This window comes from Tinamus guttatus, unplaced genomic scaffold (genome assembly GCF_059628265.1).
Source record: "Tinamus guttatus ecotype Peru unplaced genomic scaffold, ASM5962826v1 Tinamus_guttatus_pri_ptg000417l, whole genome shotgun sequence".
NCBI lineage: Eukaryota > Metazoa > Chordata > Aves > Tinamiformes > Tinamidae > Tinamus > Tinamus guttatus.
Genome location: NW_028288951.1, coordinates 178515 through 200416, shown reverse-complemented (window position 1 = coordinate 200416; position 21902 = coordinate 178515). Strand labels below are relative to the sequence as shown.

General features: G+C 52.1%; 1 protein-coding gene across 1 annotated transcript; it reads left to right on the top strand.

Annotated features, from left to right (window-relative positions):
* Window positions 1-20753: 20753 nt before the first annotated feature.
* On the top strand, window positions 20754-21674 carry LOC148593311 (olfactory receptor 14C36-like). Its single transcript, XM_088531435.1, has one exon. It carries the CDS (start codon window positions 20754-20756, stop codon window positions 21672-21674), a length of 921 nt encoding a protein of 306 aa, XP_088387561.1.
* Window positions 21675-21902: the final 228 nt, after the last annotated feature.

Genomic DNA, 21902 nt, shown 5'->3' with positions numbered 1-21902 from the left:
GAATAAAGCATGGAAGGACAGCACAGAAATGAGGAGGCCAACTCTAAATAAAGAAAGTCCTGCTGCCCTCCTGGAATGTGTCTTCAGGAAAGATGAACTGCCATGGGAAGGCTGCCTCTAGACTTTCCTTCAATTCACTCATATTTAGTTTTTTATGTTGGAACCATGGAAACCTGTGCTGACACTTGGTTGCCATTTCTCTCCTATTAGAGAGATTTGAGATGACACTCTCACCATAGCCACGAGAGCTGAGATCTCCTAAACAACACTGGACCCCTGGTCTCAGCCCACCTGCCCTTGTCCCGCCGTGACTCTGTACCCCAGAGGTCCCTTGGTGTCAGTGCTGGAAAAGACGCTGCAGAGGGAAACTCTCCTCCCTGCACTGGGCACATCCAAGGGAGCTCAAAGAAGCAGCTCAGAGAATCCCCCCCCTCTCTGCTAGTGAAGGGGGAAGCCTGGCTTCCTGCTTTATCATGGTCTATGTTTAAGTGCTAAATGAGAGATTCCTGTGCAGAGGTGACAAAAACTAGGTATCTTCATTTTATTATTTATTATTTTAAGATGGATGTAAAAGAGAGAAGTAAAAAAGAAATGGGTAAAATACAGCCTTGATGCCAGATATCCTGGTGAGTGAATGAAACATTTGTTATCATTGACCTTGTACCCACTGGATGAGTTTCTTCAGTGCCTCCTTGAGCTCCTTGTTCCTCATGCTGTAGATGAGGGGATTCAGGGCTGGAGGCACCACAGAGTACAGAATGGACACAACCATATCTAGCAGTGGGGAGGAGATGGAGGGGGGCTTCAGGTAGGCAAACAATATAGTAATGACAAACAAGGAGACCACAGCCAGGTGTGGGAGGCACATGGAAAAGGCTTTGTGCCGGCCCTGCTCAGAGGGGAGCCTCAGCACAGCTCTGAAGATCTGCACGTAGGACACCACAATGAAAGTGAAACACCCGAAGAATAAACAGGCACTAAGCACAATAATCCCACCTTCCCTGAGGTAGGAGTGTGAGCAGGAGAGCTTGAGGATCTGGGGGATCTCACAGAAGAACTGCTCCACCACATTGCCTTGGCAGAGGGGTAGGGAAAATGTGTTCCCTGTGTGCAGGAGAGCATTGAGGAAACCACTGGCCCACACAGCTGCTGTCATTTTGACAAAAGCTCTGCTGCCCAGGAGGGTCCTGTAGTGCAGGGGTCTGCAGATGGCCACGTAGCAGTCATAGGCCATGACAGTGAGGAGATAATACTCTGCTGATACGAAAAAAAGGAAGAAAAAGACCTGTCCAGCACATTCCAAGTATGAAATGACCCTGATGTTCCACAGAGAATTGTGCATGGAGTTGGGGACAGTCGTGGAGATGGAGCCCAGGTCGAGGAGGGAGAGGTTGATGAGGAAGAAGTACATGGGGGTGTGGAGGTGGTGGTCGCAGGCTACGGCTGTGATGATGAGGCCGTTGGCCAGGAGGGCAGCCAGGTAGATGCCCAGGAAGAGCGAGAAGTGCAAGAGCTGCAGCTCCCATGTGTCTGCAAATGGCAGGAGGAGGAACTCGTTGAGGGAGCTGCTGTTGGACATTTGTTCCTTTGCAGCATACGGGCAATATCTGAGGAAGAAAAGGCATGGACAAGTTAGAGAAAACTTCCCTGAGTGAAACTTTCTCATATCCTTGCCTAAACACACACTCATTGCTTCCCCCCAATTTTAGCAGGACCATCCTTGAGTTCTATGGCTTCAGCTCTTGGCCTTGATGCTGGGGAAGCAGAGCTGGCCTCTCCATCTGCCTTGGTCCCAATTGCCCTGTGCTCTCACCTTGGAGCTGTAGGACACTTGCACTCATGTTATCCTCAATTAAATGACACCATGGGGAGCAGAGGATTCCTTTACATCATGTCCACCAGCACTCTTTTGGAGGGGGTGTCAAGCAGGTTTCCCCCCTCCCCTTGGAGCCAGCAACACCTTGGGCTCCTGCCAGCTGCCCACATCCACCTCCCTGCAGCGATTCTGTGACCTCAGATTCCAGGAGGCTTCTCCCTAGGGCACCCAGACAGCTCCTGCTGTAACGGGGGAGCTGAGCTCTTCCGGAGGGCAGCTTGCAGCCCAGACAGGCACCCAGGGAGATGGCAGGACGTCCTGAGGATGGGGTGTCCTGATGAGAGAGGTGGCTCATTCCAAGCTCCTCCAACCGCACTGCCCTGAGCCCCACAGCATAGAGGGCACTTGGGCACCTCACAGTCCAGGACCCCTCTGCATGGCAGGACCCACAGGGCCAGTGTCTGACCTGCATCAGAAACCCCCTGTCCAGAGAGTCCGAGGGAAGGAGGAGGGCAGCGTGGGCAGGTGGGATCATGGAGTAACACCATGATAGCTGTGCCAACGGAGGCAGGGCCTGGCAGGGACAGAGGGGCACTCAGATGTGTCTCCTCTCCTGGACATCTGGCTGCTCTGGGACAACTCCTGCCCTGGCCCCCATGGCCTGGAGCGCAGAGAGCTGTGCTGGTGGGAAGGGGCGCTGCAGGAGGCACTTTCCTCTCACCATGATTGCATTGCCTGGAGCCGTCCCTGCAGGAGCTGCTTCTCTGTCTCCACGTCTCTGCCCTGTCCATATTCATAGACCCCATTGCACCCGCTGAGTGCTCAGCTCTGCCCTGTAGACACCTGCCAGGGGCAGGACCTTGCCCAGGGCACCTCCGTGTTTGCAGGTGCAAAAGAGCAGGTGAGACAAACCTTGCTGAGGCCGGGGAGGGGATGCTGGCTGTGTCTGCAGGCAGAGGGGTGGGCGAAGGCAGCCGTGATCCCTCTGAATGTGTGGCTGGGAGTCCCTGCTCTAAAGCACAACCAGCTCCAAACAGGGGAAGCTGGGAGAGCCACCCTGACAAATCCAATCAGCTGCTGAAGGCGCCAGGTTCAGAAGATCCCTCCAGGAACCACGGCAGTGTAGCCCTGCAGCCAGAAACTTACCGTGTCAAGGGCTGGGGAGGTTTCTGCCTGCAGTGAGCTCAGCCGCCCTCCCATTCTCAACTGTCTTTCACTTATGAGCGACTCATCCCAGCCTGGTGCCTGCGGGCAGTGCCCTGAGTCTTGGTGCTCCTTTATGAGGAGCTGCTCCTGGGCAGAGCTGTCTCTCTGCAGCGCCTGCCAGGTTGCCATGGGGTCCTGCAGTCCCAGGAGCCAGGCCCAGCTCAGGAGCAGGGACCCAGCTGCAGATGGGACATTTTCTATCCCCTGTGCAGCCTCCAGGCAGGTCTGGGGCTCCAGGGCTGACAGTTCCTACAGGGCAGCAAGGTCATCCCTGGCAAAGGTGCACTGATGTAAAGAGAGAGAGTCCATGGAACAAATCCAGCATGTAGCTGGCCTCATCAGAGGATGGTTGTCTAGGAGAGTGGACATGTCCTGCTGTTGAAGCCTCTGCTTCCATCCCATAAGAACTCAGAACACTTGCACAGGGGCAAGAAGGGAGTTAACACCCTCATGCTTCAGGAGGTGATTTAGAGCAGTTCAGCAGTACAGCTAATGCCCATTGAGAAGCTCCAGGAGCGCAGGAGGATTCAGTTTTCTCTTGTGCACTCCACAAACTCAGAGGAGGATTCCCTTTGTCCAGCTGCTGGGGTGCACAAAACGGCTGCCTGTATGGGAGCTGGTTTTCTGAGCTCCCACTGCAGTCACTGGGAGAAGTGAATCAGCTGTGCACAGACACTCGCCCCTTTGGACTTTTTCCAAGGGGGAGGCAGTCCATGTTGGACAGAGCTGGTCCAAGACAGGTGCAAATGTCCACTTGTTCTGACAGAGCAATGAGGAGATCCATGTCCATTGCAAAGAGCTTGCATGATTCTGTGCAGACACTTGATTTCATGCAAGGAAAACAGGTCTAGTCGGCCGTGTCCGATGCCTGAGGTGCCCAGCAAAACCACCACATTTGTAGCATATTTAAGAGGGAACCAGCAGGAAAATCGGACCCTTCAAATTAGTTGGCAACCACTTAGGACACCTGGGTTTCATATATGCTCCCCCAAAGTTGAGTGCCACCACTGCCTTCAGGAAAAGTCCCCCTTGGAGGCAGATAACAGCTCCCCTCCTCTGGTTAGCCATGCTACTACTAATGCAGCCCCACAGGCATCTGGCATTATTCACATGACCCTGCACCACTGCCTCATATGGCATCCCTCGTAGCACCAAGGCCCTTCTCAGCCCTGTCCTCAGTTCCTCAAGTTTCTATCTGTCCTGACAGACAAGGTTATATTCTTCCCCACACTGTGGTACTGCCAGGAGCTTTACTTGGTAGTGGGTGGCAGTATGAATAGCCAAAACAACCCCCAAAATCCCCAGTTTAGAGAATTTCAGACTGGACATCAGAATGAAGAAATGACACCTGAAGGCTGGTGCTGTGGTGCAACAGGACACCCAGGAGGAGTCAAGGATCATCCCATGGCTTTGGAAAGAACAGCCAGTGGGGATGCAGAGACAACAGTGAAGGGAAGGAGATCCCGTGTGAGAGCAAAGTGGGGAAGCAGGGTGGGTGTCTACAGGCTGCATGGACACAGCTGCAGGCATGAGATAGCACAGGACAGGCTCTGGTGGAGACAGACAAAGGCACTGCCAAGGCTCACAGACACCAGAGGAGGTCAGCATCTTCTTGGCTATGGCTGTTGTCTCTGCCACCAAGGCCTGTCAGGAAACACTGGGCCTCAGTGTCCCTCTTGCTGACACCCCGAAAGGTGTCATATCATTGTCCTGCACTGAGCACTGTACACCCCACCCACACACTGTCCCCAAGAGGACCTGGAAAACATGTAGGAGAAAGGATCTCCTTTCCCAGAAGCTCAGTGGCCGAGCTTGGACATTTTGCCTGATAAAACACCTCAAGGGTTAATGTGGCATCAGAGCCCCCTCACATTTCCTCTACCTACTCAGTGATGACAATTTTCTGCTCTAATCAGCCCCTGGAGACACTTCACTGCTAACAACTATCAGTGGGACCCATTAAAACTCAACAAAATGTTGGGGGTTGATCTTGCCTTTGAATTCCCTTCTCAGTAACTGAGGTTCATGGATTCAGCATGAAATATACCATGGGGCTCATTAAAATACAAAAAGCTCTCACAAACCATGTCTCCCCTGCAATTTTTGTCTAGGCTTGCATGACTAATTGGAGAGGTTTAGGGACTGTAGCTGAAAGGGTGGAGACATCAATAATATACAAGTATTTCTGATTTTACAGGTTTTTATTGTTACTATTAACATCCAGCTTTCAGAGTAATCAACAGCAATATTCTGGAATTGGAATCAATCCAGAATGACTCCCAATGAAGTGTGGACATCTAGAAGAACCAGTGTCCCAGAGCTCAAGCACTGTATGGACACTCTTCCTTCCCTCCCCAACCTGTCATTTCTCACATCAGCCACCTCGGACTTGCATCACTCCTGTTAGAAGCTTCTCTGTTCTACTGAAATCAGCAACTGAAAGTTAGAGCTCATCTGCTGCAACTCCCAACTGCTTTCCTTAGAGAACTAGCTGCAAACAAACACAGGATTTTTCTTAACTGCAAAGAAACAGAAATAAAGCATGAAATAATTTCATAAATAATAATTGTGCTCTTTGAGTGTAGGCTAAGTCCAACATGTCAACAGCGAGGTTCCATTTCTATAAGGGACAGCCTTCCTGAAAGACAGAGCAACCTTTAAATCCCTGAAGTGCAAACCAGCAGCTGGATCCTGGAGTGAGCAAAGAGTAACAGGGGGAGTCACAATACTGCAGTTCTACAATGGCCTGTAAAGATGGTGTTAGAAATTGTCAGTTTAAGCAGGACATGTGGGAATGGCAGAGCCATACAGCTCCTGGGGGTCCTGAGTTGTGATGTGGGCCATGCTGCTTTTGGAGATCCCAGACCTGCCTCAGCTTCTCTACAAAAGTAGGGAAAAGGCCCTGATGCAAGACCCTAGAGAAGAGGGATTTTCCTGGCTGCTCAGAGCAACCCAAAGAAGGACTTGGGGATGTCAAAGGAAACCCAACCCACCAACACCAAAAGCACTGGACCCTCCTGGACCCTTAAGATGGGAGCAGGAGCGGGCAGGGGAAACAGCCACGTCCCAGACTTCCTCCATCAGGCCTTCAGCTCTGAAGCTTCTCATGGCTTCAGGGGAGCTCCCTAAACCAATACTTCCCATGACCCTAGTGCATCGAGCAGACTGAGCAGACACAGAGGAGACAGGCAAGAGAATGGATAGAGACCCCAGGGTGCAGAGTGCACCTTCCCGTGCCAAAGATAGGATGCTAGAGGCTGAAGAGGCAACCCAAAGAAAGGAGGAAAGGCGTGCTTTGCTTTTCAGTGTCTGGAATGCCACATATCTGAAAGCTTCAAGAGGGATGCAGTCTCCCTTCTTCAAGATTTGCTCCAGGACTGTGCAAACACTACAGGAAGAGGAATGTTGGTCGTTGGAAGCTTCAGCAGCAGGGGAGTGGGGAGATGGTCATCTCACCGACTTGTGAACAAGTCAAAATTCAGCTCCTGAGGCACGGCAGTGCCTTACAGGCTCCATACAGGAGCCTGGACAGCAGTGCTGCAGTGTGTGGGCCTGTCCTGAGACACCCAGGATCAAAAGTGTTGGAGATCCAGGGTGCCAGGGCTCAGAGCCATCCATCACCATGAGAGGCCTGATTCTTGTGAGGGGGCATCTCTCTGTCTGCAATTGTCTGCATATCCACAAAGTGCGGAAATGGCTCTGACTGCTTTGTTTAACTGCCAGTTTGTATGAGGGATCACAATGGATTAGGGTCTGCGATGGGAAGATGTAATGAGGGTCCAGCTTCAACAGAAAGCCTTAAAAGGAGCGAGAAGATAACTTACTCCATTAGAGTGACTCAAATCCCAAAGACTCAGGTAATCATCAAGACGATCAGAAACCGCAAGCCTGATCATCAGCTGACAGAAACCATGAAACTGTGAGAACCCCTGGGTCGCACCAGGATGCTCCAAGGAGCGAACAGGGAAACCAACAGTCCTCCCTCTGGTCTCCCAGCAGGACCCTGGGGTGGCAGGCTGGGCTCTGGAGCAGAGCACTGCAGCACGCCACTACCTGCACACCTAAACAGAGGGTCCTCAGCCTACACCTGCCTCTGCATCAAGGACACACTGGGCTAAGCACCACACTTCTGGCACCATCCTTGTTTTTCCCAGCACACAAGGCCCAGGTCCGGCCTCAGGCAAGCAGTGGCCATGCCCTGGAGCTGCCCGGTGGGGAACACCAGCATCTTGCTTGGCTTTTTGAATGGCAGGCAAATCAAGAGACATGGACTCTTCCAGTCTCTTCCTGCACTCCAGAGACATCGCAGCACCCCCAGCAGCCCCCGAGGGTTCCCTGGCAGCAGCTTCCCTGCAAGTTATTGCCACTGTCTCTAGTCCCTCCATCACTATGTCCACCACTCTCCTGGCCACATCTTCCGTATCGATGGCATTTGTCCTGCACCTGGCAGAAGCTCTGCAAGGCTTTTCTGGAGCAGGCAGCTTCTTTTTCCCTGTAGACCCTGGTGTTTTACATGCAGAAGCCTCCAGGCCTCCATGTGCCTGGCTGGCTGCTCTAGCAGTGTGCGGTGGTTTGGGAGGCAGATGTGGCACCTCTGCTCTTAGCCCAGCTCTGCTGGGCAGGGTCTCCCTGAGCCTCACAGGAGTCGTCTTGAGAAGGGCAGCGGTCAGGCAGGGACTTTGCCGACCTCACTGCTCAGCTCTGTACCTTTGCGATGACCTGATCAGCATCTTCAAAGCCCTGGGGGTCAGACAGCAAAGGCCGCCTGTCCTTTTGTGGGGACGAAGTTGGCATCCGCCTGCGTCGCCTCGCTGCGTGCGGCTCCCGCTTGCCCACATGCGGGAAGAAGGAGGCACCTGATGGAGAGGGTTGTGTTGCGACAAGCAGCCCCTGCGGCATGGGAAGCCCCAGGCCCATGTCGAAGGGAAGCTCATGGTCAAGCACAGCCCAGCTACACATGATTCAAAGAGGCTCTCTGATCCTTCGCACAGGGCTCCCAGGATCCATATGGGCTTTGGAGCATCTCAGTCATGCTTTGTGTTCGAGAAAATCCCCACAGCCAGCAAGAAGCAGCCCCTGGCCAAAGGAGGTGAGGCCTGGCTGGCTTGGCCCCCCATGCTTGTGCTCTCCATGCAGCTCCCATCCCTGCTGTCAGCCTCCCCCTCCAGCCCCAGGACTCACTTTCCTTGTGCACTTGCTCCTGGTAGGACGCCCATTGCTGGGCTGGGAGCAGGCGTTCGCCTGCCTCTCCTTCTCCATCTCCAGTGCACTCACTGCACCTGGGGACTTGCTGCTCTGGGGACCAACGTGAGCTGCTCCTTCTGCTGGAGCTGCTCTCCTCAGAGTGCGACCCTGAGGGTGGTGCTCTGGCCCAACACAGCCTTGGTTGCCATGGGCATCGCCCCATCACAATGGCCTTGGGGACATGATGCCACCCCCATCACAAAGCCCTGGCGGTTGCCATAGGGACTCCCACGGGGTATGTCCTGGTGGTGGCCAAGGGCACCCACATCTCGGTCCCTGTGCCATAGTTTGGCCACCCTCATGGATCTGTATTTTGGAGAGCACAGCCAGCAGGGCCACATGCGTGTTCTGTCGCTCTTTTGGGCACAGTGGACACCATGCCTCTATACCAGATCCCACTTGGGCTCTCCAGTTCTGCAAGGAAACGAACAAACGGGAGGGAGTTCAGCACAAGGACAACAAGTTGGTCAGGGGCTGGAGCATGGGGCAGGTAAGGAGAGGCTGGAAGAGGGGGTTTTGTTCAGCCTAGACCAGAGAAGGCCAGGAGAGATCTTCATGCTGTGCACAAATACCTTGTGGAGGGCACAGAGCAGCAGGATTTTCTTGCAAGGCCACAGCAATTGCATGGGAGGCAGCAGCGAGAAGATGGACAATGGGAAATTTGCAGAGTATGAAGGATTCACAGACTGCAGTGATGTGAAACTGAAAATCTTCATACACAACTTATAGAGCTCCTGACCCCAGAGACAGCTGCCACCCTGCCCAGCAGGACGCGAAGCTCCCCACAGGACTGAGGGGAGAAGTTCTGGGTGGGAGGATTATCCTCTACCAGGACAGGCTCCTTCTCCTGCTGGGAGGGTGCTACAAGGCTCAGGTCTGCTCACAGGTCTAACTGTGAGCGCAATTCAGAGGGCACTTTTCAAAAGGAAAGGCAGGGCAGGCATTTCCTGAAAGAGTAGTTTGACACATTCATTTACACCTGCAGCACAGCAGAAAAAACTGCTTTGGAGCCATGGGCAGGGGTCCCTGCTGTACATGACACATTCAACCAGGGCAGAGCAGAGTCACAGAAAAGAGAGGTGAAATAAGGGAGAGAGAGGAAATATGGGTGTTTCCTTGAGAAATGGAAAGGATTTCTCTCCCCAAATCCATGGCCAATTGTGTGTGGAACAGCAGAGCTATTTCCTACTCAGGATGTGCCGCCCAGATTTTCCTGGTAGCATTTTTGTTTTCAGCAGAGTTTTCTCTCCTCACAGTTGTGGCCTATGACCACTACAATGCCATCTGCAGATCCCTGCACTACAGGACCCTCATGGGCAGCAGAGCTTGTGTCAAAATGGCAGCAGCTGCCTGGGGCAGTGGCTTTCTCAATTCCCTCCTGCACACTGGGAACACATTTTCCCTACCCCTCTGCCAAGGCAATGTGGTGGAGCAGTTCTTCTGTGAGATCCCTCAGATGTTCAAACCCTGCTGCTCACACTCCTACCTCAGGGAAATTGGGCTCATTGGTGTTACTGTCTCTTTGGGCTTTGGGTGTTTCATTTTCATTGTTGTGCCCTACGTGCAGATCTTCACTGCTGTGCTGAGGATCCCCTCTGAGCAGGGCTGGCAGAAAACCTTTTCCATGTGTCTCCCGCACCTGGTTTCCCTCTTGATCAGCACCACAGCTTTTGCCTACCTGAAGCCCCCCTCCATCTCCTCCCCAGCTCTGGATCTGGTGCTCTCTGTTCTGTACTCAGTGGTGCCTCCAATGATCAACCCCCTCATCTATAGCATGAGGTACAAGAGTCTCAAGAATGCATTGAAGCAATTAGTACAGTCGGTGCTAGAAATAAGCTCCCCATCCTTCCTAACAAGGGGTTTCTCATGCATTTCAGAGAGTTCTGCGCTTTGGGAATTCTCTCTGTGTTTATATATATATTTTTGTTTTAACATATGGTTTTTAATTCCTGCTACTTTGCCAGAGGGTTGAACCCACTCAGTCTAATTGCCATATATGCTGTAAATATGTCTGTCCTTGTGTCTCTGTGTCAGTCATGGCTTCACTCAAATAAAAATGGATTTCCTCAGGACGATGCTTAAAGGTCGGCCTCTCCTTCCAAAGCTGGAGTCCATAATGTGCTCAAGGACTTTAAGCTTCACAGGGTCTGTTGCTCTTCTGGGACTCTCCAGGGCCCCCTGGCAATGGTGTGTTAGGTAATGTGGGTTGGATTCAGTTTCCAGCTGTGGGTGCTCAGAGCTCCTGCAGGTGGTGAATGCTCAAGCCGTATCTGTCATATGACAGGGCTGGAGATGGATATGGTGCTTCCAGGAGAGCACAGGGCATCTTCAAGGGCACTGTGTTCCTGGGAGCGAATGGAGCTTCAGGAACTCAAGGAGAGCCACCCAAATGGAAGGGGCTAAAGCAATGAATGTGCAGGCTAGGGAGAGCTCTGCAGTCCCACAAGAGGCAGTGGGGACCCAGGAGGCCCAGGGAAGGGAGCCTGGAGAGTCACTGAGGTCACCTTCAATATCAGTGTTTGGCTGCCTGGGCAGCTCCTTCCTGCCGGCCTCGGTGCCTGTAGCCAGAGGACCAGCCGGCCCTGCCCAGCCTCCCTCCCAGCTCAGAGGCCAAGGACGGCTCTGCACCAACCCCAACATGGTACAAGGCTGGGCCCAGCAGGGTTTGCGGGGGGACAGGGCAGTGCGGGCTGTCATGGGGACCATGTCAGAGGGACATTTCCCCAGGGCTGAGCACCCTGCCCTGGGTGCTGTCTGCACAGTGGAGCCAGGGAGCCGTGTGTGGGTGCGGGGATGGGCACACATGGAAGCCCCCGTGTTCCCCCTGGGAGAAGGGAACCTGCCAGGAGCTCTCCCACCTCTGCCCCACCAGCACCAGTGATGACCAGCCCTGCTGCTGCACCCACACTTTCTTGGTGCTGAACTCAACCACGTCCCCAGGCTGCTCCCTACAGCTGGCTGCAGGGACACCCATGGGGCCAGGCCATTCCTGCTCCTCACAAGATGCTTGTCCAAGGGAATGCTGGAAGAACAGGCTGGCACCATCCTCTTGGCCCTGCACTGCCTGTGACTGTCACATGTGAACAGTCTCATCCAGAGAATGACTCCTGGGACAGGCACTTGGGAACAAGCAGCTGGCAGTGTTGATGGGAGTCCATACAGGACATGTCCTCTGGGTGGACAAGGAGGCCTCAGGCTGCCCTCAGCCTTTTGGGGAGGAATTGGTCACTGGGAGGAGTGCGGGTAGGAAGGACATGAGTCCTCCTGTGGTTTGCGAGGTGAAGGTGCTGACATGTGGCGGAGACCAGGGCACTGCTGCCTCCTTGGCCCTCTCCCAGCTCCTGGGAGGTCATTGCAGGAGCCAGCCAGTCCCCAAGAACAACTATTCCCACAGCTTTGCAACCAGTGCTGGCAGACTGTGTGCATGTGGGGTGCCCTTTCAGCCACACACTTGCTCACATTGCTTAAAGGAGACTGTACCCACCTCCTCACCCTGCCTGGGTTCTTGGTCACTCCCATTGTGGTCTCACCCTTGTCACCTACAAGCTTGAATTCAGGCCCTAGCCCTCATGTTCAAAGAGCTCCACACAGCTGAGCTGCCCCTTCACACTAAGAGCAGCCCCTTTACTCATCTTCCTTCACTCACTCCTGAAGATCTCCTACCCTGCTACTGTATGAGATGTAGAATCACGTGTGAGATTCCACCACACCTCAGCAATATTTCTCAGTCAGATGGGCTCCTCCATCTGCTCCTGTCTCTGCCCCAGGCTTTATGCACTTGTGCATGTTTCCATTGCAGAGCCTCAGCTGTGGCGCCGTGAACAGGTGGGTGATGGTGAAACTTGTTCTACCAAGGGCCAAGGACACAGCATTTCTGGTGGCTGCACTTCAGAGCACCGGCATGCTGTCATGGAGAGCAGGTGGCAATATGATGGTGAGAGGAGGGTCCCACTAAGACAGCAAAGCCTGCAGAGTCTGGGGTAGGGAGAATCGTAGAATCATAGAATGCTTAAGGTTGGAAGGGACCTCTAGAGGTCATCTAGTCCAATCCCCTGCACACACAGGGTCACCTAGAGCACATGGCACAGGACTGCATCCAAGCGGGTTTTGAAGATCTCCAGAGAAGGAGACTCCACAACCTCTCTGGGCAGCCTATTCCAGCGCTCTGTCACCCTCACTGTTAAAAATTTTTTCCTTAAGTTCCTGTGGAACTTGTGGTGCTTCAGTTTGTGGCCATTACCTCTAGTTCCGTCGGTGGCCACCACTGAAAAGAGACCAACACCATCCTCTTCACTCCCTCCCTTGAGGTACTTACAGACACTATACAAACAGAGTTGGACCGCCCAGCCCTGGCAGGAGAGGGTTTTGCTGCCTGAGCTCCCTCTGCAGCACCTGGGGCCTGGGACAGAGCTGAATTGATCTCCCTGAAGGACAGTGCACCAGTGAAGCACGTCCTGGCTTGGACTGCCATCCAGTCAACCTGTGAACATCACTTTCATTGTCCTTGCTCCTGTAATCAAGTGGTGGAAAGGGGTCTCTGCCCTAGTAGCCTCACCCTTAAAATCTTGTAGCTCTCCCTCTCTGGAAACTCTTCACATGCTTACATGAGGGAAATGGGCTAATGATGACCTCAGTGTGGCAAATATCAGGCTGCCCAGGTCCAGGGGCTTCTTCAGTGGCACCTTGTCCTTCCTGAAGAGGGATTCACCTCTGTCACAGGCCCAAGTTGCCATTAATCACCCCTAGGAGGCAAATCCCTCTTCTGCTTCCCCCTTGCCTTGGTCATTCCAGACTTTGCTCTCTTTGTGGGAACCTCCTTTCAGCATAACCCTGACAACTGCTCTCTACACAAGCATGTCCCCGCTGTCAAGTGGGGCCATTGCACACACGCTGTCCTTGGCTCTTGGTAACAGGTTTCTCCATTGCAGATCTCTTCTTTGTGCCACAGCTGAGGCTCTCCAAACCCAATATTGCACACAAGTGCATGCAGGCTGGGGCACAGAGGAGGGCAGATGGAGAGGCACAAGCTGTCACTGCACTGAAACACAGTTGGAATAATTGAGATGCTTTGAGACCACTCACATGACTAGAGGGCTGTGATGGCAGAGGACAAGCTCCGCAGGCAGGAAAGCTAGTGGAGAAGAGCAGGGTGGATTGGATGTCCTTGATGGGAAGGGACAATTCAGATGGAAGGAGCTCTTGCATGGGATGGATCAAGGTCTGGGTGAGAGCTTGCGTAGGCTCCCTCGCCGTGGGGGAAAATGACAATCTGAAGGGTGGTGGAGCTTAGGAAAGCCAGCAGGTCTTTAAGGAGCAGAGCCACCCAACCCAAGGATGGTCCATCCTGAAGCTCATTAAAACTAGAAGACACCTTGGGAGATCAGCTTGGCTACGCATGATAGCATTGTCTACTTTCTAGGGATGGTGTTCCAATAAGGAAAAAATCAGGTCCTGCTCCTGGGACAGACCAACCCTTGCAGGGATATGGACTGGGGAATGTCCAGCTGGGCAGCAGCTCTTCGGGGAAAGAACCTTTGTGGGCAGCAAGCTGCATGTGAGCCAGCAACATGCTCTGGAGGCCACCATGTCCTGGTCTGCATGGACAGAGTCCTCTACTCTGTACTCATTAGAGTACCTCTAGCTACTGCATCCAGTTGGGGCTCTCTGTAGAAGAACTCTGCTCATCACATGAAGTGAGTTCAGTGTCAGGCCCCCAAGGTGGTTGGCGGCTTGAGTATCACTTGCCCCACCCTGTGAGGAGAGGGTTTAGGCTTGTTCAGTGCAAAGAAGATTTCTGCTGAAAATTCCTTTTTTGTTGTTTTCCTGTGGGTCAGCAGCTGACATTACCAGAATCAGACCCTTCTACCGGGGTGAGGTTGCTTTTTCAGGCCTGGGCACCACATGGCCTGCATGCAGAAGCTGAGGGCCATGAGCTTCTTTAGCCTGCTGAAGTGTTACAGCTATTGGGAAGAGAGCAGGAGCCTGTGACTGCCTGCAGGGTGGTTTCAGGGATGATGGACATTGCTCAGGTAGTGGGAAAGAAACTGAGAAGAGGAAGGATCCACAAACTGCCGCTTGAGGTACAGGCTTGACTTGAAGAAAAGAGAAATGTCACTTAAGAGCAATGATGTGGTGCATCATGTCACCTGGAGGGGACCTGAGAGCAAGCCATGCCTTTGTGTTTCAAAGAACAGTCACTAAGGACAGAGAGATATGGGAAAAGATGGAGAGATGCTGGGGTGAGAACAAGGTGAGCAAGCAGCTTGATTGTCTAAAGGCTGCTGGGAAACAGGCACAGGCATGGGAAAGTGTAGGAGAGTCCAAGGGAGAGACAACTGGGGGCAGTGCCAAAAACCTCCTCAAGAACTAGGACTATGTCCTCTTGGCCATGGCTGGTGTGTCTGCCATTGAGGCCTAGAAGAAGAAACTTCTTCCTTTTGGCAACAGGGCCTCCTTGCCTCCTTTCCCCCAGGGACACAAGAGGTCCTAGATCAGTGTCCTGCCCTAGGCCTTGAACACCCCCACCTACACACTGCTCCAACCAAAAGCCTTGGGCAAAGCATGATGGAAAGGATCCCCCTACTTAGGGCCTGGGCCTCTGTTTGGTCAATCTGCTTGAAAACACACATGTAGGGTTGACTTGGCATCAGAGGCAGCTGCACTTTGCATTTTCCTATGTTTAATCATGGCTTCCAACTCGCTGCTCTAATCAGCCCCTGGAGAGGCTTTGCTTGGTAATGAACCACAGAGGGACCCATTAACCCTCCAAGAAACTTGGGCATGTGCCTCTGACTTGAACTTCTTGAGAAGTTTCTTCAGTCTCCTCTCAGCATCAGAGGTTCATGAGCTCAGCACCAACTACTCCCAAGAGGTCAGTCAAATGCAAAACCCCTGAGGAGCCATGATTCTTGCCATAATTTTCTTCAATTTTCAAATCTTCTCTAACTAATTGGAAAGGAGTGTATTAACATTAGACTGATTACAATGAGCACCTGGAAAAGAAAGATAAATATATTTTTTGAGCTTTCTTTATTGTTCCATGTTCTGAATCAGCCATATGCACTTTCTCCACTTCCTAGAGTGTCTCCCACTGAAGTCTGGACATGTGTGAAAAGTAATGTTTTTGAGGGGAGACCTGGATGAAGAACCTTCTTGCTCAGCTCCCCAGCCCTGCCACTTCTCTCATCAGCCACTGGGACCTTGGATCACTCTGGCTAAAATCAAACTGTTTTTCTCACTCCAGTAGCTGAATGTTACAGCTCATGTGCACCAATTCCCACCTGAACTAGCTGCAAACATGTAAAAGTATGAAGTATGATAAAACAAAATAACCTGGATCCTATGTCAATAGGAAACAAAATCCAATCCTCAACAGTAGGTTGAATCCCGAGTTGCCTCCAAGGAGCTCCACAGCCTACAAGGAATAACCTTCCTTGAACCTCTTTTCACAAACAGTTAGTAAAGGCTGGATAGACACACGGTGAAGGAGCTGGTTAAGAGACAACAAGAGTCTCCTGAAAGACTCCCTGAACCTCAAAGTAGCAAGGGAAGAGTTGAGAGGCGTCTGAACGATAAAGAGCAAGGGGAGAAGGAATACTCAAACCATGAAAAGTGCAGATGTGCACTTTCAAAGTGATAAGTGTCAGACCCCATCCATGTAGTTGCCTCTGTCAAATGCGGTTGTCTGGAATTCCCTTTCTAGTCGATGGAGGGGAATAAGTGGTCTTAACAGACACTTGACTTCGGCACCACAGGAGAACACAACCCCGCCAGGGAATCTCCAACAGCAGCAGCCTCTCTATGTGGTCAAATTGAATCCAACCCCTAAAGCAGATTTTAGTCATAAGTCAGAACATTATCACAGAATAACAAAAATTATCCCTTCCAAAACTTTGGGCCATTTTTAACATTATGAAATACATTTTCATTCTTCTTTTTTGGCAGCACCATGTTGGTGCACAACACTGACCATGGCAATGAAGTAAGGCAGGAAGCAGATTCCTAGATAAAGTTCTCAGGAGGATCTGTGCTAAGGGCACCTCTGCTCTTTTCTGGAATATCATCTCTCTCTTAAGCAGCACAGTGCACGAAACCCTGCTGAGGAAGTGAAGAACAGCGAGCCTGCTTTGGTGCCTGCAAGAGGAGGACTGTCTTCTGACACAGACTGTCCTCCATCCCACTTCTACCCAAAGAGCAGCCCACAGCAGTTGTCGTGGAGCTGAGGCTCACCCTCATCTCAGCCTGTGCTCAGACTTTGTGCTCTTTCATCCCACAGGACTTTGATCCTGTGTTACCAAACGCCAAACCCCCAAACCAAGCCCCAACCCCAGGCAATCCCACAGGTCTGCCCAGAGCACACACTTGCTAGGGCAGGGAGAGAGAAGTGACCTCTCCAGTTGCCCCTTTCAGACATTTCTCAGGCTTCACCTTGTTGGTGAAGGTTGACTGAAGCCAAGCAGGGCTGCACTTGCTAGAATCCCAGTCCCATTAGCCATGAGCCCACATTTTCCTGCTTTATTCTTTTCCTGTCACTGAAGCAGGAGCAGGGAGATTTGGCTTTCCCCAAACCATCCTTACTTTACCGGACAATATTTCTGACTTCCTCCTTTGCAGCCTCTCTCTTCTTCCTCTTTCCACATGCTGCCTTATTGACTTGAAGGCCACATGCCAGTTCACTGTTTAGTCAAGCTGGGCTCCAGAGATGTTTCCTAATTTTAACAACTGTTTGTATGGAGCATTCTTCTTCTTGACAGATGCTTACTTAATGGCTGCCTTTCCTGAGGTCCTCCACCCTTCAGAGCTGCTTGGAGCTGCTCTCCTCAGAGTGGGGAACCTGGGGCCTTGACCCCCAACAAGGACATGGTCACCATGGGGACCACCCGCTCACAATGGCCTTATGGGCAGGCTACCACTGCCATCACAAAGCCCTGGTGGTTTCCATGGGGACCCTATCATCATGCCCTGCTGGATACCATGGCAGACCCCATCATGATGCCTTTGTGGGGGCTGTGGAGGTTCCATCATGATTCCTTGGTGGAGACCATGGAGAAAGACGCCATCACAATGTCTTGGTGAAAACCATGGGGATCCCATCATGATGTCTTTCTAGAGATCCATAGTAGAGATCTACACAAGGCCAGCTCTGTTGCTCTGCCCACTAATCCTCATCCCTACAATCCTGACAGGCTATCTGTCCGTTCCTATGCAGAGCTCCCTGCATCCCACTGCTCTCTCCAGGGTTTCCTTTGTCCACATCACTTGCACCTTTCCCTGCCATCCCAGACCATCACTTCCTCACTCTTGCTGGAGTCTTCTCCCCTGAGTCACTCCCAGTTTAAGGCTCCCATCACCGTCTTGGCCACCTGGTTGATGACCATCAGGCCAGCAGATGGTAAGAGCCTCCATCCAAAGGATATGTGACAACCTGCAGTCCTGGTGCCCTGCTGTGGGCTCAGCTCCAGGTCCTCCTCCAAATCCTACTGAAAAATTAAAATGAAAAAGAAGAGAAAAAAAGCGAGGGAGAGCAGGAAAGACCCTTGCTGTTTGTCCTCTCCAATTTCATCTTGTAATAAGCTGGTATGAAGGTACCTGAAAGCAATATGAATTATAGTATATGAAATGCAGAATTAAATCATGAATATTTAGGACATGTTTCTCCTTCTTGCATCAGTGCATGCCCAGATGTGCAGGGATGCTGCTGTTGGAGGCATAATCTGTGCATCACTGCTCTGTTCCAGAGCAAAGGCCACCACAATGGCACTGGCTGAAGACTCCAAAGCCCATGGACAGACCAGCAAGTTACGAGGAAGCTCCAAAAGTGCCTTTGCCCACTCTGCCTGTTGACGGCACCAGTAGCACCTTTGCTGGCCCCATCAAGCCAATAAGCACGGGAAAGGGGATGCCCAGGGAGTGCCAGGCACCCAAAGGCCGTGCCAGGGCCATAGGGACCATGGGTGTATGTGTGCAGGTGCTGTAGGTGGGCACATGGACTATCTGTGACTGTCACACCTGCCTAGCCTGAGGGATGGAGCGGGATGGCAGATTTCTTGAAGCAATCTCTAGGAAAGCGAAGGTGCTGCTGAAGAAGTCCCTAGGCCTTGGTAGCCAGTGCTCCATCCACTCTGAGGCCTTCATTAGCCCAAGCCTTGTTCATATCATCTGGAAGAGAGAGCAGAAATTCAGGAGAGGAGAGCTAGAAGGGATTGAGAGGGCAGAGACTGGAGCAGAGACATAGTGCGGTGAGGATATCTCCCATTTATGCAGCACCCTGGATGTAGACAGGATGGGCTTTCCCTACAGTTTGGAATAGGGGCTTCCTGAGTGGGATATTTTCAGCTCTTCCAAGTAACCATGCTCTGATGAAACAAACTGCAATGCTGACACCAGTCTTTACTGGTCTTTAGACAGGGATAATCAGGGATTATTTTAGTTGACTACAGTGCATATTTCCCAGGAGGAGGCAGCACGAGGGACAGAGAAATTGGTGAGTTCAGCTGGGCCTCTGCTCCTGAGCGGGGCCAGGCTCCTGGGACGGAGGCAGCTCGTGGCAGCCTGGCAGCACTGCCCAGAGACAGCCGAGTGCAGGAGCAGCTCCTGTGCCAAGAGCAGCAGGGCTGCGGGCACTGCCTGCTGCTGCGGACAGGGGAGGAGAGAAGGCAGCGAGAGGGGAACGGCAGTGTGGAACGGGAGGACAAAGGAAACCTTCACAGCTCTTGACATGGTGAGTTTGTGCTTACAGGACAATGCTATGGAGCTTCTTGAAGGGGACATAAGAACCCATCACACCCCATGGCAGGCAGCATTTTTCTCTTCTTTCTTCTGGCTTTTGCAGTGTGGAGGAAGAGGAGCTGCTTCAGAGCAGGGATTCTCTAACACACCACCTAAGGGCAGGGCATCCTGCTGCCTTCCCCAACAGAAACAGCAGTGATGTGAAGCCGGGTTGTGCAGACAGGGTGAGAGGTCTGCACTTCAGAGCAGGGTCCCTGCACCCAAAGGTGCTGTGTGCCCGCAGCAGTGACTGTGTCGCCTATGAAGGTCAGCACTCAGCCTGCCCAGGGAGCTCCCCACAGCACTGAGGGGAGAAGTTCTGGGTGGGAGGATTATCCTCCACCAGGACAGGCTCCTTCTCCTGCTGGGAGGGTGCTGCGGGGGTCAGGTCTGCTCACAGGTCTAGCTGTGAGCACATTTCAGGGAACATTTTGCAAAAGGAAAGGCAAGGCAGGCATTTCCTGGAAGGGAAGCCAATGAGATGGTGCTTAGAATTTCCTTCCACTTGCTAAGAGGAAAATGGAAACAAAATTGTCAAATTTGGACAAGAGACTGAGACTCATTAAGAGATTCAAGGAGCAGCCAAAGAGTCTGCCAGGGACATCTGAATGTCCCCTCAGCCATCCCTTAGTTCATAGACAGCACCAGCTTCTCCTGGGCTGCTGTATCAGAGTCTATCTAAGCTGGTCCTTAGCACCTGCCAAACATGGGGGTGCCCCTGGACAGACCCCTGCTCCTTGGAGGTTTCTGCAGGGAGAACTGGGCTCACTTGTGAGTGTTGTTGTCCTTCATGTGAGTGAGGTGCAAGTACATGACAGTGAGGGGCAAGGCTCAGTGATGAAGCAGGTCCCATGACAAAGTCCTAACAAGTTTTTTTTTTTTTTTTTTTCCTTTTGGAATGCACAATGGTTTATGCTGAGAACGATTGAAGCACCAAAGATTTCTGCTCTATCAAAGAATGTTCCGACAGTGAGTAGGCACCTTATCAACAGACTCCTCCGCTTATCCTTTTGCAGAGAAGACTTGATTTCCAAATGTTGAAGAGCCCTGCCATAGAAGGGGTGGACATCGTCTCCTGCAGCTTGTGTGCATCAAAGCTACTCCTTTTCTTTGCAGTGCCTGGAATAAGGGTGCAGGGTTAAAACAGGCATGAGGACAAGGTCTATCTCTAGACATCTTGACATGTAGAAAGGGTAAGGTCTATCCTTGTTTCCTTTTGACTGTTGTTCCCCATTGCTGGAGTGAGATCTGGTGTGGCAGATTCAGATACAAATATCTCTGTTGAGGAGGGCAAGAGTGATGGGGGTGAATCCCTCACAGAGCTCTTCTCCTTCAGATACAACTGGTGTGAGGGCTGTATTCAGCTCTCATGGTGGTGAATGGAGAATATTCCCACTTGGTATCTGGACTAAGTCCATTGCAAGCAATGCAATATGCCATTCCAAGGCATCTCCACAAATACCACTCAAAGACTAGTGCATCTATTTCCACCTGCAGCAAAGCAAAAACAACTCCTCCGGAGCTATGGAGAGGAGTCCCTGCTGAACTTGGCACACTCAGCCAGTTCAAAGTGGAGCACCAGAAAGGGAGACGAAATAAGGGAGAGAGGAAATGTGGGGAGTTCCTTGAGAAAGTGAAATGGTTTGGCTCAGAAAAGCCTTCCTTAACTTTTGGCTTTCTTTCCTTCCTTGGACAGGACTCCTGGGCCCCGAAGGAACTAATGTCCAACAGCAGCTCCTTCAGCGAGTTCCTGCTCATGCTGTTCTCAGACAGGCGGGAGCTGCAGCTCTTGCACTTCTCGCTCTTCCTGGCCATCTACCTGGCTGCCCTCCTGGCCAACGGCCTCATCATCACAGCCGTAGCCTGCGAACACCGCCTCCACACCCCCATGTACTTCTTCCTTCTCAACCTCTCCCTCCTCGACCTGGGCTCTATCTCCACAACTATTCCCAAAATCATGGCCAATTCCCTGTGGAACACCAGGGCCATTTCCTATTCAGAATGTGCTGCCCAGATATTTTTCATGGTCTTCTTGTTTGGAGGAGAGTTTTTTCTCCTCACAGTTATGGGCTATGACCGCTACGTGGCCATCTGCAGACCCCTGCACTATGGGACCCTGCTGGGCAGCAGAGCTTCTGTTAAAATGGCAGTGGCTGCCTGGGCCAGTGGTTTCCTCAATGCTCTCCTGCACACTGGGAACACATTTTCCCTACCCCTCTGCCAAGGCAATGAGGTGGAGCAGTTCTTCTGTGAGATCCCCCAGCTCCTCAAGCTCTCCTGCTCAGATTACTACCTCAGGGAAGTTGGGATTATTGTGGTTAGCGTCTGTTTAGGCTTTGGGTGTTTTGTTTTCATTGTGGTGTCCTATGCGCAGATCTTCAGAGCTGTGCTGAGGATCCCCTCCGAGCAGGGCCAGCACAAAGCCTTTTCCATGTGCCTCCCGCACCTGGCCGTGGTCTCCCTGTTTGTCAGCACTGCTCTGTTTGCCTACCTGAAGCCCCCCTCCATCTCCTCGCCATCTTTGGATCTGGTGCTGGCTGTTCTATACTCGCTTGTGCCTCCAATTCTGAACCCCCTCATCTACAGCCTAAGGAACGAGGAGCTCAAGAATTCCCTAAGGAAACTCATCCAGCGGGTCTAGTGCCAGCAACAAGATCTGTCCTAGGGGCTTTGGCATTAAGGATAAGTGTTGTTCATTTTTTTCTTGCTTGCTTTTTTTTCTCTTATATTCCAATAAAGGAAAAATATATAGTCTGTTTCATGCCATTTCTCCACAGGAATGTCTCATTGGAATCTGCCACAGGGACCATGTTGGAGCAGGACGCCAGGCTTCCCCCTTCACCAGCAAAGAGGGGATAAACTCTGAGCC

What these genes read in the sequence shown, in the direction of transcription:
- LOC148593311 (XM_088531435.1), top strand. Translation starts at nt 20,754, where the DNA reads ATGTCCAACAGCAGCTCCTTCAGCGAGTTCCTGCTCATGCTGTTCTCA.